The sequence below is a fragment of the Cervus canadensis genome, chromosome 13, assembly GCF_019320065.1.
Source record: "Cervus canadensis isolate Bull #8, Minnesota chromosome 13, ASM1932006v1, whole genome shotgun sequence".
NCBI classification, from domain to species: Eukaryota; Metazoa; Chordata; class Mammalia; order Artiodactyla; family Cervidae; genus Cervus; species Cervus canadensis.
Genome location: NC_057398.1, coordinates 29,032,017 through 29,048,061, shown reverse-complemented (window position 1 = coordinate 29,048,061; position 16,045 = coordinate 29,032,017). Strand labels below are relative to the sequence as shown.

At 60.0% G+C, this 16,045-nt stretch overlaps 2 protein-coding genes across 6 annotated transcripts in view; one reads left to right on the top strand and one right to left on the bottom strand.

The window, feature by feature from the left end:
- Positions 1-1,201, bottom strand: part of PRKCZ (protein kinase C zeta) — a 98,243-nt gene extending 97,042 nt beyond the window's left edge. The window contains exon 1 of the mRNA XM_043485392.1: positions 904-1,201. Within this exon, the coding sequence (XP_043341327.1) occupies positions 904-974 (71 nt within the window). The 5' untranslated portion in view covers positions 975-1,201. The remainder of the gene's footprint in view (positions 1-903) is intronic.
- LOC122452073 (uncharacterized protein DKFZp434B061-like) lies at positions 360-13,924 on the top strand. 5 transcript variants are annotated; one of them, XM_043485395.1, is made up of 4 exons: positions 360-422; positions 1,593-1,860; positions 3,759-3,889; positions 7,940-9,082. In XM_043485395.1, exons 2-4 carry the CDS (start codon positions 1,742-1,744, stop codon positions 8,401-8,403), a joined length of 714 nt encoding a protein of 237 aa, XP_043341330.1. In that variant the 5' UTR covers positions 360-422; positions 1,593-1,741; the 3' UTR covers positions 8,404-9,082. The 5 variants fall into 5 exon arrangements, 3 of the variants coding, with proteins under 3 accessions (XP_043341330.1, XP_043341331.1, XP_043341329.1); XM_043485396.1 differs by lacking the exon at positions 360-422 and adding an exon at positions 13,020-13,924 and having other exon boundaries at positions 1,504-1,860; positions 7,940-8,048; XM_043485394.1 differs by lacking the exon at positions 360-422 and having other exon boundaries at positions 1,504-1,860.
- Positions 13,925-16,045: the final 2,121 nt, after the last annotated feature.

Below are 16,045 nucleotides of genomic sequence, written 5' to 3'. Positions count from 1 at the left end.
AGAGCTGGGGTTCCCCAGGCCCTACAGCCCAACCACCAAGTACAACTGCAGGTGGCGTTCAGCTTCCCCACCCCCCAACCCCTCAGAGGTGACCCTAGGGGCAGCCGCCGGATTTGGGGGCTCTTGGAGACCAACAGGAGCAGAAAGCTGCAACAGCCAAATAGCCTCATTCTCCTCCAGTCTCTGCGTGCACACCGCGGCACAGCGCTGCCGGCTGCAGCCTCCTCCATCCCCACCAGGGCTGTCCAGCCGCCAAGAATCCAGCGAGCGCTCCCGGGGCCGGTCCAGGGTTCTGGCCACTGACCCCTGTGGACGCCGGTTCGCCCCATTTCACAGGGAGGCAGGTCAAATCCAGAGCACCGATACCGGCCAACTTCCCAGGGAGAATGTCAACACGGGGCCCGGGGACGCGGAGAGTCAAGGTGCCCGTCTTCCGCGCCACCGGCCCCTCCGGGCAAGTTCCAGCCCAGGACAATCCCGTCGGGGCGGGGAGAGATCCGCTGACCCGAGAGGCAGCGGCGGTCGGAGCTGGGCCGGCGACTCCGAGCCGGGGTCGGGGCGGCAGGGCGGGTGCAGGCTGACCCAGTCCTGCCCGCAAGCTTTTCCGTCTGTGAAGTCCAAATGAGGCCGGTGCGCCCGCATCGCCCAGGGCAGTCTCTAAGCGCTGGCGCGTCCGAAGCTCCTGGGACCCCCTGGGCCCGGAGGGGCCTCGCTGTCCCCGCCCTCCCGCGCCACCGCCCGCTGCCCCGAAACCTCGGCCTCCCGAAGCGGAGGCGGCACGGTCCCCGACGGCCAGTGCGGTCGGGGGCAGCTTCCTGCTCCCGGCTCTGCACTCGGCCGCGCCGCCTCGACGCGCACGCCCCCCGCCCCGGCCGAGCCCCGCCGTCGGGCGCTCGCGCTTACCCGCTGTAGTGCGCCTTTAGGCGGACACGGCCGCCGCTCCCGTCCATCTTGGGGCCCGTCCTGCTGGGCATTGCGCGCTGCGCCGGTCGCCGTCAGCGCCGCGCCCCGCACGCTCGGGCCATGGCGTGGGGCCCCAGCGGCCGAGCCGGGCCGCAGGTGGGGCCGACGGCGGAACGCGGAAGGGAGCGCGCGGCGCACGAACCGAGGGACACGGGTCCAGCCAACTCTAGAAACTTGGCGGCTGGCGGGGCGGGGAGTGGCGGGGGCGCGGCCGGCGGGCGCGCGCTGGGGGGCGCGCACGGAGTCCAGCGTCAGGCCTCGCGGGGGCGGGGGGTGTCCGAACATGGCCGACCCGAGGCCCCGCCGGCGGCCAATCGGCGGGGCGGGCGGTCCCGGGGCGGGGGCGGTGGCACCTGCGGCCAATGAGGGCGAGGTGGGGCCGCCACCTGGGCCAATCCCCGGGGGACCCCGCAGCTGCGGCCCAATGGCGGGGCGCGGGGCGGAATACCTGTCGGGAGGGGTGCGGCCCCACCTGCGGCCAATGGGAGCGCGCGTGGCCCGGCTCCGCCCGGCCACGCGCGCCCCCTGCCCGCCCGGCACGTCTGCTCCCGGGTGTAGTGGGCTCCTGGGACCGCAGTTCCCAGGTGGGCTCCCGCGCTGAGCGTCTCGAGAACTTGTTGGAAATACAGGTTCCAGCTCAGACTCGCTGAATTGAAACTCCAGCAGTCTGAGCTCACAGTCCGGGTAATTCAGGTGAGCGCGAGTCTGCGAGCTGCTGGGCTAGGGGACGGCGGCAACGTGTCGCCCCTTCGACCCTGGATTCCGAACGGCGCTCGGAATGAGTGACCCGCGTTCGACCAGCTTGGAGACGGGGAGACAGACTGCAAAGAGCCGAGAGCCCGGCGAAGGTCACAGCCGGCAGGTCCGGACTCAGCGGCCATCCTCTCCGTGCGGAAGGTTTGGCTACGCTCGCTAGCTTGCTCCCTCTGCTTCAGTTCACTCCTCGGTCCGGGACAAAAGGGCTGCGTTTGTCCAGGCCGCCGGAGACCTTCGCTTCTGAATCCACATCCTCTCTGGGTCTTACTAACACCGGGAGTTTGTTCCGGACTGTCTCTTTGGAACACTCTCCACGCCGCCACCCCCCAGGTGCCTCTATCCTGGGCCCATTCCCCTTAACTTTGGGATGAGATTTTCCCTAAGGAGCACGACCTTAACTGGTTGCATCCACAGGGACCCAAATCTGCAATTTGTGGGACCTCAGCCGGGTACCAGGTACCCATCCGGGCTCGGGGATCTGCAGACCCGGCATTCCTGCCTCCCGGATCAAGTCCGGTCCTCCGCTGGGCCACCCCCCTCTTGCCTGCCTCCTTCCCCTCCCCCACCGCCACCCCGTTGGCAACCTCTGACTCTCGCCTCCAGTCCTGGCTAAGCCCTCACAACTCCTCCTCTGGACAGTGTGAGGCTTTCTCATTCACTCTTTCATTCCACAGACATTTCCTGGCGCCTCCCAGCACACGGTGCTGGGTGTCCCTGAAGAGCCACGTCCCTATGGTCGTAGAACCTATGTCCTCCCTAGAGATGGACACACAAATCTGTTGACAGCCCACCTCTCTCCTAGTTAGGGTGGTTTGAACTCCCCATCCTAAAAAAAACAAAGCCTTCTCTATACCACACCCCTCCACCCACCTGCCCACTTCTCTGCTCTTCTTTACAACATAATCCCCGCCTGCCTCCCCCCACAACTGTCTGCAGCCTCATCTCCACTTTCTCAGCCCTCCTCGTCCCCCACTGTCACTGTCAACTCCTGTGTTTTACACACACTGGCCAATTCTCTGCTTTTTCCTGAACTGACCCCTGGCAGCATACTCACCCCTGAACACTGCTGTCTCCCACCTCTCCTGCACCTCCCTCTGCTGCTTCCTCCCGCAGCCTGGAAATGCACCCCCACCACCTCCACCTCCGCCTTTGGTGCTTCTCAGGCCCTTGAGCTGCTCATGTCCACTTAAGGCTCGAGATTCGTTCCCGAGCTTGATGGCCCCCTGGGCTGACCACACCCGCCCTGCCCCCGCCATCTCTCATCCCACCAGGCCTCCCTCAGATAGGCCCTTCTCCATCTCAGGGTGCCCACCCATTCTTTTCCCATTCTCAGCTCAGAGTTCCCTGGTGCTGGGTGGTCACCTCCATTTGGTGATTACATCCACTGCTGCCACGTGGTCCAACTGGGATTTTTGCATCAGCCTTCTGTTTCCCTAAAACCTAAGTCCATCCATGTCCATCTTTCTGGACGTAGGAGTTGCAGTGGTCCCGTCATCCTTAGGGACCCCGGGCCTTCCTGCCCTGTCTCCCACCAGCCCCATTCTGGTTCATCCCCACCAGCCCCCAGCTGCCTCCGCCTCCAGGCCTTTGTGTATATGGTGGCACTTTTGCCCAGACCCACACTTCCTTCCAGCGCCCACTCAACATTTCTGACACCCGTGTGAGTCTGCTCCCAGCCCCACCCCATGGGCACCCCTCCACGCCCACCACCCGAGGGAGCAGGAAGCTGCAGCCCAGGGGTGAGAGTGTGGGATGCAGCCCCCAGCCCCCCTCTCCTGGCCCCATGGCCAGCACTGGGGCTGTGTCCCCTGGGCTATCGGCAGCCCAGCCTGGCATGCGGCCTTGGGCAAGATGCCCCACTGCACCCTCCCCCCACGTTCCTGCCCCAGAGTGGGATGGAGATAGAGGAGGAGGGGTCAGTGGGTCCCGTCCTTGATGCCCACTGAAGGCAGCACTGGCCAGCCGGGGCCCTTCCCTGGGCACTATCTCCTGGACCTGCTCCATCCAAGGCTCCACCAAACACAAGAGCCCTTTCTAAGGAGGGAAGCCCTGGCCGCGATGGGAGCCTCCGCATCCAAGTGGCCCCATGGATACTGGCCTCTGCCTGAAGACCTGAGTGCCACGTGGGACCCTCCGTCCAGGAGGCTGGAAGCTGGGGCCACCAGTCTTGGTGAGGAAGTCCAGTGGGGGCTGTCACTGTCTGCTCGGGGTCAGGTGGGTTTGGAGGGTGGGGCCTCTGTTCTCCATGAGGGTTGGGGGAGGGGAAAGGCCTATTCTGGGATGGGGATCTCTGACCATAACCAGCCCCAGGCCCTGGTGAGGGTACATGGGTTGTCCAGAATGCCCAGAACGCTTCCCTGAGCCCCTCCCGCACCCCCCAACAAGCTTTGCAAAACAACTCCAGGCAGCCCAGGCCAATGGACCTGCCTCCAGAGGGTGAGGTCGCTGAGTCTCCCACCCCCCAGGGCCTCGAGGGCATAGGGCTGGTCCCCAGTGAGTGACAGGCAGGTGTGCCTGCCTGGTGTCCACCGTTCACCCTGCATCCCGGCCACAGGCACAGGGTGTTCCAGTGGTTGGCGGGCTGGGACTCTATCAACCTGAGTCACTGCTGTGTCCAGCGTCTGGCACAGCTGGAATGAATGATGAGTGAGTGGGTGGAGACCCCTTGGAAACTCTGAGGCTAGTTGTACCCTTGGACCCTGGGCCTGTTCTGGGGATCACCTGCCAGCAGGCTGCAGTGTGATGACGTCATGAGAGGACTCGCCTGGCGCCTGGGTGTGGAACAGCGGAGACAGACCTGAGAACAGCCTGGCTGCTGAGCGCCAGTCCTTTTCACCTCTGGGCAGTTTCTCTATTTCCCAATTTTCCACAAAGATCTCATAAACTTTCATGATCACAAACATGTATTATCTCCAAAGTGGAAAGTACAAAGGTGTGTTGTTTTTAGCTGGTTTTAAAAGTGACAGAGGCTCACTGTGGAGCTCTGACAGCAGTAGGTGCAGGCAGAGAAGACCTCCTCCCTACCCTGACCCCCCTCCCAAACCCAACTGGGCCTTCTGCCCCTTCCTGTCACCTGGGACCCAGGGCAGGGCTGCTGCATGTGCGCCCCACCCACTGTGGGCCCTTTGGGAGGAGGTGAGCAAGACAGAGTGCCCCCTGCCCCTGGTGCATGGCTGGCCTCCTTATTTTCTTTGATAAATGTTCTTTATGAAATAATATCAACAACTGAGACCTTTTAGGTGAAAGGTAAAAGTCAGGTGGAGTTTATGCTCAGTGAGCCCCATCAGACAGAAGCAAAGGCCTCCACTGGGGGGTCGGTGGTCCCATCCGAGGGGCTGGTCTCAGCACCCACCCCTGGGGACCCTTTTCTCAGCAAAGTTCACAGGCTACATTTGTGCCAAGTCAGCCCTGGGGCAGCCCAGGAAGAGGTTACTGGCAGAGCTGGCATCTCCCTGAGCCTGGAAGGTAGGGGGTTGGGTCTGGTCATCCTTTCAGGTGTGACACTGACCCGAGCAGGGCCAGGTGAGGACCGCACAGGTCACTGGAAAGCCCAGGCACCCGCTGACAGGCATTGGGCACACAGCTGTCAGGGGGACAACTGAAGTGCTTCCTTTCCTTGTCTGGGACCTCACAGTCTGGAGAGACTGGCTCAGTGACAACATTCATTTCACCTGCTCCTTCATTCTGTTGACCGTGCAGATAAGAGCCTGCACCCAGGTGGCGCAGGGCAGGGCAGACCTTGCAGAGAGACAGGAGACAGTAGGGTCTGCCCACAGCCTTGGAAGGGACCCTGCTCAGGGGACCTGAGGATGTGAGGAGTGGGGGGTGGAGGAGCCTGTGGCCCTAGGTCCTGGGGAGCAGGGAGGTTGGGAGGATGCCTGTGTCCATGCAGACATGTCTGTGTATGTCTGGGCAGCTGTGTGTCTCTCAGACTCAGAGGCACCGTTTCCTACCTGTGACCCTGGATGGGGTTCCTTCCAGGTGACGCTGAGGGTCTCTCCCGCAGCACCGCCGGCACTTGGATCAGGTGGGTCACCATGGTGACCCAGTGCCTTGCCAGTGTGGAGGAGCATCTGGGCCTCCCTCACCTCGAGTGCCTTCCCGCAGGCGCAGTGTTGCGAGTTCCCAGCAGAGGGCGCAGCTGGACACGGCGGGAGTCCTGGGCTCAGGGCTAAGGATGTTCTCCACCATATGCTCAGACCACGAGTCCACCTGGGAGGGGCCCCTGCAGGTTTCTCTCTCCGAGGGCATCAGCCCTGTCTTCCCCCGACAGCGATGCGTTCTCAGCTCAGCCGCCAGTTACACTCATGGTCCCTGTCTGAAGGCACCACGAGGCTTGTCTGTGGACCCAGACAGTCTGTGTGTGTGTACTGTGGTGTGTGATTGTGGGCCTGCATGTGTTTCCACATGTATGTGCTGCTGGAGGTGCTGGGAGAGGCCGTGTCCGCAGATGCAGGACAGCGGAGTGGGAGGAGAGGGTAGGGGGGTGAGTGTCCAGGCTGTGTCCAGGTTGGAGGGGGACCGGCAGGACACCGACTGCTTTGCTGGCAAGGGCTGGTCTCTGCAGAGCAGACACGTCCCACACGCTCATGGCTGACCTCACGCTGTCCATTACCCAGCTGAGGATCACTGGGCAAGGCACCCCAGGGCAGGCCCTATGCCAGCCTCAGCCCTGGGCACCTACCTAGGACATGGCCTCTCTCCAGAGGGGGACACTGAGGTCAGATTGGCCAGTGCTTTGTCCAGGTTCTCAGGGCTGAGACCAGCCCTACCCAGGCCAGTGGGGACACACACACATCTCTCCCTTCAGGCTGGATGTGCCCACTGGACGGGACCTAAGATGAGCCATCAGAGCACTGTGGGGGAGGGGTGCTCCCCCTCCTGTGGGAAACAGCCGCTCCCCCATCCCCTCAGCTGCCTGGGATTATATTTAAAACCCAAAGTGAGCTGGGGAGGCAGCACCCAGCACGGTCGCCATGGCAATACTGAGCCAGGGCTATTTTAGCCACGAGGCGTCACAGGGAGACGTGGTGCAGAGCTGGGACAGGTCCCCAGCTCTCCGCCCAAGCCCCTTGCCCAGTGGGCCACCTGCGTCAGGACCCACCTGGCTGCACTGCCCCCACATCACTGAGCCTGGCCCATGGGAGCCCGAGGTGGGCGGGCGAGGCTGGAAGCCCATCATTGCTTCTGAACTGCTGTCCTTAACCCTGGGGTGGGGGTTTGGGGCAGGCAGAAGGCCCCCGTCCAGCAGGGAAGGTGCAGCAGGGTCCGCCTTCCAGAGACAAGTGCACAGAGCACGCCTGCATCGTCAGGTCCCGTCATTCTGCTCCTGGGGATCTGCTTTAAGGAAAGAACTGGAAGTGCCAACAGTTCCGAACCAGACGTTCCCCCGTCAGCTGTAGGGTCCAAGGTGGGAGGTGACCCGCCTGGCTGCAGGCTCCGTGTGACCCTTTGATAGACAGGTGCACACTCAGGCATGCACACACACATGCAATGCAGCACACGTGGCCAGGCAGGAGCAGCACCGCCAGCACCCCTGCCGAGTAGCCCAGGCAGGCCAGCAGATGGACAAGCAGGACCCTGCCCAGCAGGAAGCTCCAACCAGGCTGTGTGCAGGCATCAGTCTGAGGAAGGTGTTTTCCTACACAGGGAGAAGACCCTCTGGGGTCTCATCGTCACCCAGGGTCAGCAGCCTCCTCCGGGCACGGCCCTGGCTACTGATAGCTTACGGTGAATGATGTTGGATTCATGATCTCCAAAGATTTAGCTTCAGGACCAGGGACCAGGCTTGATCACTCAAGAGCTTTTGTGTAGCAGAGTTTTATTAAACTGAAAAAGGGACAGAGAAAGCTTCTGACAAGACATCAGAAGGGGGACAGAGAGTGTCCCCACTTACTAGCCTTATTAAGGCCTTATATACTTTTACCAGACCCACTCTCACAACATACATCTTAAATTAACAAGATTAGAACTAACAATAGACAGGTCTTACCAGACCCACTCCCACAACATACATTTTAAGAGAACAGGATTAGTCAGAAGGCTCTTGTTAAGGAGAAATACACTGTTATATTGACTAAGACAAAGCAATGCAGAAAAAAAATGTTCTTTCCTCTTCCTCAAGAACCCCAGACCCCTCACTCCTCCTCGGGAACCCTGGACTTCTTATCAACCTACTTAGGAATTGATTCTCTCACTACTGTCCCCTTGGGACCGCCAGCTGCACCCTCAGCCCTCACGGACCCCTGGTGGCGCTCACCGGGCAGAGCAGCTGGAGTTGACAGATGCCCTCAGGACACACGGCACTTCATCTCCGCAACTCCTCCCAGGTGGGTGAGTGGGACTCTGAGGCCCTGCGAGGGTCTAGCACAGATTGAAGGCGGGCCCCTCCATGCCCCCGCTGACCCCCCAGCCTGGTGCCTCAGGGTAACTCTGAGAGGAAGCCTGGCCAGAGAGTTCCCAGGACCCATGAAGGCCAGGCCTGGGCCCCTTGTACCCAGCAGAGTGGGGCTGCAGGCTCCCCAGGCTGAGGACTTGACACCCACGGCCACCCCATCCAGGAACTCGGGCACCTGGGCCCCCCAGTGGGCACCTGAGGGAGGCAGCCCTGGTGAGCGCTGCATGCACAGTGGGTCCCTTACAGGAGATGAACCTGAGCTCCAGGAACCCAGGTGTTTATACTAGGCAGACAACCTGCTTCTCTCAAGGGGTTGATGCACGCTGAGTGGGCACAGGCCTCCTTGGAGAGACCCTGCAGGGCGACAGGCAGGTGGCACCTTGGTCCTAAGAGGTGCAGAGACCTGAGCCCCAAGGAGAGTGGCCTCCCAGCAGGAAATGGGAGTAAACCTTCCCAGGCTGGGAGAGGGGGCTCCCCCATTTTTCAGGACCAATCCTTCTTCAGAGGGCAGTGCAGCCCCCTCTGAGGAAGAGGCCAACATCTCCTGGAGGTGCCCTTGCTCTGCTAGACAGGAGCTAAAAGTCTTCAGGGAATTTTCAAGACAGCCCAGATTGCAAGTCCACTGTCTTCACTGCAAACCCTATTTCGAGTGTCTAAACCCAAATCACTGTGGATGGTGACTGCAGCCATGAATTTAAAAGACACTTGCTTCTTGGAAGAAAAGCTATGACAAACTTAGTGTTTAAAAGCAGAAACATCCCTTTGCTGACAAAGTGGTGAATAGTCACTTTGTGAAGGGAAGTAGTAGATACAAAGTGACTAGTCACAAAGTGAAGAACAGTCAAGGCTATAGTTTTTCCAGTAGCCATGTACAGATGTAAGAGTTGGACCATAAAGAAGGCTGAACATCCAAGAATTGATGCTTTTGAACTGCGGTGTTGGAGAAGACTCTTGAGAGTCCCTTGGACTGCAAGGAGATCAAACCAGTCAGTCCTAAAGGAAATCTACCCTGAATATTCATTGGAAAGACAGGATGTAGCTGCAGCTCCAAGCTCTTTGACCACCTGATGCAAAGAGCCGACTCAGAAAAGACACTGATGCTGGGAGAGATTGAAGGCAGGAGGAGAAGGGGGAGACAGAGGATGAGATGGTTGGATGGCATCACCGACTGAGTGGACATGAGTTTGAGCAAACTCCAGGAGATAGTGAAGGACAGGGGAACCTGGCATGCTGCAGTCTATGGGGTCGCAAAGAGTTGGACATGACTAAACAACAACAACAAACCCAAGCACTAGCCAAGCTCTCCTGCCGGTCTCCTCCACCTGGCTAATCGCCTCCCAGCCTGGCAGATGGGTGCCCTTGGGCAACAACAACTGTTAAATAGCACCTACTGAGTAGAGCCTGGTGGGCTGCCGTCCACAGGGTTGCAAAAGAGTCAGGCACAACTTAGCAACTCAACAGCAACTGAACGAAGCAGGCTGCAAGCACTGTTGCAGGTTCTTTTTATTATTCACAGCAGTTCACATTCACAATGACCACACACCGTCATCTCCTACTTAACAGCTGAGGGTCCCCGGGTGGGTGAGTCATCTCCCAAGTTTACGTGAGAGTCACTGGGTCAGGAGCCCACACTGCAGCCTCCATGTTCTAGGACTTCTCAACCAAGGAGCCACACTGGGCGGGGAGTAGAGGGTGGGCACAGGAGAAAACACGTTCATTTTCCCTGCAAACGTTACCTGTGACACAAGAAATCCAGAACCTCCTAGTTTTGGGGGCTCTTGGCTCTCAGCCAGGTCCCCTCAGCTCGCCTCCATCCTCAGCAGCAGGTGGACAGTCCCTGGGCACACAGCCAGTGCCCTGTCTCCACAACTGTCCCACCTGGGACTTGCTCTGACCTGCTCGGCCCGGGATGGGGCAGCCTGAAAGGGTGGGGGTTAACATCCCTAGGGGCGGCCCTTGGCCAGGGGTAAGAGACCCAGCTGATCACCCTCAGAGGGCAGTGGCGAGGGGCCCTTCAGGGGCTCCGGGGATGGAGACCACACTCTCAGCTTTCCCTCCATCTCCCCCCAGCCCCAGCTTGCTCCTGCCTCCTGGCGTCACTTCCCAAGGTCACTGCACATACTGAGGTCCTTGAGGCTGATGCACTGCTGGGTCCTGGAAGAGACCTGGGGTTGCTGCTCGAGGGTGACACCAAGGGTCCAGCTCTGCTGTTGGATGTGGGAGGTGAGAAGGGGCTTGCACACCTCCCGCTGCTGTGTCCAGAGCCAGCTGCGGCCTTGGGGGCAGGGAGAGCCAGCAAGTTCTCCAGGTCACCCCATCTCCTGCAGTTGGAGGGCAGGCGGTACTGATGTCACATCAGGCCCCGGGTCCAGTCCTTGACCCTCAAGAGGGCTGACCTGAGCCCTTGCCAGGCCTTGTGCTAAGATCCAGACCTGGACTGGAGGCATAGGCCTGAGGTTCACGGTCCATATAAGTGAGTCCACCTGAGGGTCTTGTACCCCTAATCGTATCGCCCTTGTTTGGGAGTCCCTAAAAATACATGCAGGGTTCCCAGGTGGCTCAGCAGTAAAGAACCCCCCTTCCAATGCAGGAGATGCAGGTTTCATCCCTGGGTCAGGAAGATTCCCTGGAGAAGGGAATGAAAACCCACTCCAATATTCTTGCCTGGGAAATCCCATGGAGAGAGGAGCCTGGGGGGCTACAGTCCATGGGGTCCCAAAGAGTCAGACACAACTGAGTGACTCAGCAACAATATCTTTGTCAAAGGGTGCTTGCCGTATGAGATTCCTATGGATGCTGTAATCCGGGGTTCCCAATCCCTAGACCCCTAGACCAGTACTGGTTCTGTTAGGAGCCGGGCTGCACAGCGGGAGGTGAGTGGCAGGCAGGGGAGGGAGTGAAGCTTTGTCTGGGTTCACAGCTGCTCCCCATCGCTCATATGGGGAGCTCTGCCTCCTGTCAGATCCGTGGCAGCATCAGACCCTCAAAGAGTGGAAACACTACTGTGAACTGTGACTTGCTCACATGAGGGATCTAGTTTGCCTGCTCCTTGTGAGAATCATCCTGAAACCAACTCCTTCTCTGTGGAAGAAATCATCTTCCACAAAACCAGTCCCTGGTGCCAGAAAGGTTGAGGACTGCTGCTGTAACAAAGGACCACGGACTAGGGAGTCTTGAAAACAGCAGAACTCTGTTCCCACGGTCGAGGGCAGAAGTCCGCGGTGAGAGTGGGGCAGGCTGGAAGCTTCTCCAGGGAGAACCCCTGCCAGCCCCTCCCTCAGGCTCCTTGGCCTGTGGATGCCTCCCTGCCTCTATCCCATCTCACTGTGTCCTCTCCTTCACTGAGGTTGTGGGGGGTGGGTCTTGGGCCCACCCTAATCCAGCAGGACTTCCTCTAAACCTGCATCTTAACTGCATCTTCTGAGACCCTTTTCCCAATGTCACTCTCACAGGTGCCACAAAGAGGTCTTAAGGCATCTTCTGGGGGACACGATTCACCCCACTATCTCATGCTCTTCAGAATCTGCCCCCCTCCCCCCGCCTTCCGTCTCCAGTATGTTGGAATGGGGATGGGGTGGATGTAAGGCTGGAAAGGGGACAGCTTTATTGATGTGAGTGCTCACCTATGACTGGGGTGGACCATCCAAGGGAGGTGGCACCTTGTACAGTTGGGGCAGCTCCCTGAAGCTGGGATATGATGGTGGAGACCCTGGGCTGTGTGTGAGGAGCTTGAAGACTCAGGGGTGGGGAGCAGGAGGCACTGTGAGGATGAATCCACTGGAACCACCACCTGCTGGGCCCCCAAGAGGGTCTAGGAGACAGGCCTTTCACTGAAACAACAAGAAAGTGTGATCAAGAGGGTGCAGGGCTGCCAAGGAGTGCAAGGTGCACTGGCCTGAGTGGCCATGTGGATGGGAAAACACACCCTGGGGTCCTGAGAGAGCAGAGCCCTGCAGCCTGTAGCCATCCAGGCAACGAGAGTGCAGTTATGGCAATGGGAGGAGGGGCCTCAAGGAAACCGCAGCCCTGGCTCATAGACCTTGTGGTCTGGGCTGGGGTGAGGGCATCCTGCCCTCTGGACCCTCTGACCTGGTGCTAAAGCCCAGCTGGGGAGTGTCTGGGGTGAGCAGAACCTCTGGCATGAAGACTGGTTCACATATGAAAGCGGCTCCCAGAGTGCGACCAGGCCCTCAAGGTGGGGGGCTGGGTGCCTAATCTCGGAATGCGGGTGCTGACACGCCAGGAGCTGCCCACTGCCTGCTGAGGTTGCCAAGTTAGCACAGCCCTGTTCAGCAACAGTGGGGACGGTCACTGCAGTTTAGCACCAAGTGAGTCTCAAGGGTGAAGAAGTTAACGTTAAGAGCTACCTGGATGCCGTGGCACAGACAGGTTGGCTCAGCTCGAATTGGTGGCCTCATGGGGGGCTGAGCCCCTAAACCAAGTGACAGAGAAGGCACCCTGGTTCACAGAGGTACCAGCTCCGCATCCATCAAAGGTGCCAGTGGACTGTGGTGGCCGCTAGCCCTGCCCAAGGGTAAGTCAAAAAACATTGGTGACAGTGGCAGGTGGAGAGTCCCTCTCCCCTGCCCCAGGCAGAAATCTGAGTGGCACTCTTTCAATTTTACAGGATTCACCTCTCGGGCTCCCACGGCCTGTGGGCACAGGGTGGGCCACGGAGACAGACACCTGGCGAGGGCAAAAGGACCGAGGCTTTCCCCTGGGGATCAGGGTCTGGCCGCTGCTCCAGGAGGTGACCTAAGCAAGCAGAAGTGCTGGCTGGGGACAGTAGGGGAGGAGGGGAGGATGGCTGATTACAGCCCCAGCTGGTGGCACCGCGGCACCAACTATGGCTTGTTCCACTAAATCTCGCTTTTTTTTTTTTTTGCTGCTGCTGCTGTGACAGACACCACCTTGATGGACCAGTGCCGTCCTGGTAGACGTGAGCACCATGGGGGTAACTGCCTGTCGCTGCCCCTGCTGCTGTAAACAGCAGCCCCCCCCAAGTGCCCTCCAGAGTGTCCAGAGTGTCCATAGTGCCACTCAGCTGGCAGGCAGGCAGCCTGGGGGTGGGAGTCGGTGGTGAAGCCCCAGCCTCTCCTTCTTCAAAAGGACAATTTGGGGCCCACACCCAGGGCTTTGTAGGGGTCCACAGGCTAGTCCAGCACCTGTGCACTTCCCTTCTACCTCTGCGCCCCCCACCCCTGCTCCTGTGTCTGGGGTGTCATCCTCTGTACTGGGTTAAACAGTGACCCCCCAGTTCACTTCCACACAGAACCTCAGAATGTGACCGTATTTGGAAATAGGGTCTTCATGGCTGTGATGACTTAAGATGAAGCACACTGGGGCACACTGGCCCCAGATCGGATGAGAGCTGCCTTTACAAGGAGAGGAGGGGCACACAGAGAGCTCACATGATGACGGAGGTGGAGACGGGGTGATGCATCCACAATCCGGGGGCACCAGCAATGGCCAGCAGCACGGGGAGCTGGGCAGAGGCCTGGGGCAGGCTTGCCATCAGCCTTCGGGAGCCCCGCCTGCCCACATCTGGGTCCTGGACACCTGGCCCCCAGAACTCTGACAGCACCAAGTCTTCATTTTTTTTCTTTTTCTATTTTTTGGCTGTGCCTCGCAGCTCGTGGGATCTTACTTCCTCATCAAGCAGGGGTCAAACCCAGGCTAAGGTACCGCAAGTTTAGAGTGCTGATTGCTGGGCCACCAGGGAAGTCCCTGAATTTCTGAATTTTAAGCCCGCCAGTCTGTGGTACTCTGTAACAGCCACCCAAGGAAACATCTTCCCCCAAATAAACACCCTGCACCAGGTCCTTGTCTCAAGCGATGCCCCCCACCCCCAACCCAGGTGTGGGCTCCGCCCAGTGGGCAGGCTGTCAGCCTCACAGGGAGGGAGAGGGAAGGGTGAGTGGGGGCGGAGGGAAGCTGAGGCCCTGTCCCCCGACACTGCGGCCCCTCCAACCTTGGGGAAGAGCTGGTCTAGCTCTCAGGGAAGCATTTGGGCATCTACCCAGACAACACAGGTGTCCCAGCCTCTGCAGGAGACCACAGACAAGGAAGCCCAGGTGGCGCTAGTGGTAAAGAACCTGCCCGCCAATGCAGGAGACACAGGAGATGTGGATTCAATCCCTGGATGGGGAAGATCCCCTGGAGTAGGAAATGACAACCTGCTCCAGTATTCTTGCCTGGAAAATTCCATGGACAGAGGAGCCTGATGGGCTACAGCCCTTGGGGTCGCAAAGAAAGTCACCAGTCCCCATAAACAGAGTCCAGGCCCCCTCCCAGCCACCCCACCCCACTCCCAGCCCGGGTGCCCCTGCAGGAAATACTGCCCCCCTGTCCGACTCGGCTCCTCTCAACTGCAAACCTGCATCCACCCCTGGCCTTCAGTCTGCTCGAGTCAACAGCACCAGCACAGAACTGCGTTTAAAGAGCATCAGCCCTTCCCATCCCTCTTTCCAGCCCTGTAAACACGTGGGCAGAAATAGCAGCCTGCAGGCTAGAGGGAGTGATTGCTGGCTGTGGAATCAGAAGGCTCCTGCCCGGGCGGGCCTCACTGCGTGGGTGCCCGAGGCAGTCACAAAGCTGGCTTTAAATAGCTCCTGTGGGTACGTGCAGCAGAAAGAGGGCAGCCTGGGAGTGGTGGGGACAGTGCGGAGAGGTGGCGCCGAGTGGGCAGGGTCCAGGCAGCAGAGGGGGGTTGGCTCACCGGCTTCTGGAACCAGGTAAGGACAGCAGTTCCAGAAATCTTGGACCCACCTGTGTGGCCATCAGAGGTCATGGGGAAGGCAGGCCTTGGGGCAGAACCCTAGGTGCCAGGGTTGGGGGTGCTGTGATCCGGCTCAGTAGCTTCGGGGTGCCAGCTGGGCCTTGATGTCTCACCCCCAGGCCATGCTCCACCTTCTAGGAGGAGGGAGCAGTGACCCTGCTGGGCATGCAGGCCAGAAGGTACCCATCTGGGAGGTGGAGAAAAAGGTCTCACTGTCCTCATTCTCAGAGCTGGCCGGGTATGGCCTGCCACCCCCGCTGTCTGGAGTTGGCCTGGGGCCTGTGTGTCCAGGCTTTGCCTCCTGCTTTCTCCTGCTCCCACATGGGTCATGCTGGGGCCTGGGGGGGGGTCCCACTCCCTGGCCGATCCTGCCCCTGGGATGACCCTGCCCAGCGCTGCAGGCCAGTCCTTTAGAGCAGAGGCCCAGAGGGCAGCCCTTCAGGAAGGCATCTTCAGGAGGTAAGGTCTTCAAGCTGGAGGTGTGGGCCCTGGGAAGGTACAGGCCTCAGACACGGCTGCTCCTGTGGGAGCCCACTGTGGGCTCAGCTGGCCTCAGGGGTCACAGCCAGCTGAGCCTGCCCATGGTGAGGGTCCCCAGCAACTACCCCCAGAGCCTGGGGACACTGCACGTCCTGGGCATGTATGCTGGCTGAGGGCAGGTGGCCCAGCAGGTAGCCTTTCTGATTCCCACAAAGTCACTGTCACATACCCGTCAAGGTGGCTTGGGGAGCACCTCAGGCCAGTGGGGTCGTGGCCTGGCTGCCACCTGATCACAGCAGGGCCCTGGGCTTGGCATTCCCCACCCTGCAGTAGACGGCTCACCCACAGCTGCCCCACGGTAGCCTCTGTTCCCTCCAGTGTGACAACCTGCTCTGCTCTGGTGTGGGAGCACCTGGAGCCCTTCTGAGAGCAGTGGCCCTGTCACCCTGAGTCCCTGGTGGCAGCAGAGGTGGGAGGGACTGGGCGTTTGTGGGGACTTGGTGGCCACTGTTGTCCCAACACCATGTTCAGAAGGCACCATGGTGGCACCTTGCCATGAGCCTCAGGGACACCTTCAGCCCCCACATCCCAACCCGGAGCCCCTCTGTCCCAAACCTGTGGAACCCGCAGTGGAGGAGAGCCGTGCAGGCCACAGGAGAGGAGGCCACAGC

Excerpts from the sequence above, each read along its gene's own strand:
- LOC122452073 (XM_043485395.1), top strand. The coding sequence starts at position 1,742 with ATGAGTGACCCGCGTTCGACCAGCTTGGAGACGGGGAGACAGACTGCA. Across the intron at positions 1,861-3,758 it reads CCATCCTCTCCGTGCGGAAG|GAGGGAAGCCCTGGCCGCGA; the intron begins GTTTGGCTACGC and ends GCCCTTTCTAAG. Across the intron at positions 3,890-7,939 it reads AGCTGGGGCCACCAGTCTTG|CTGCACCCTCAGCCCTCACG; the intron begins GTGAGGAAGTCC and ends TGGGACCGCCAG.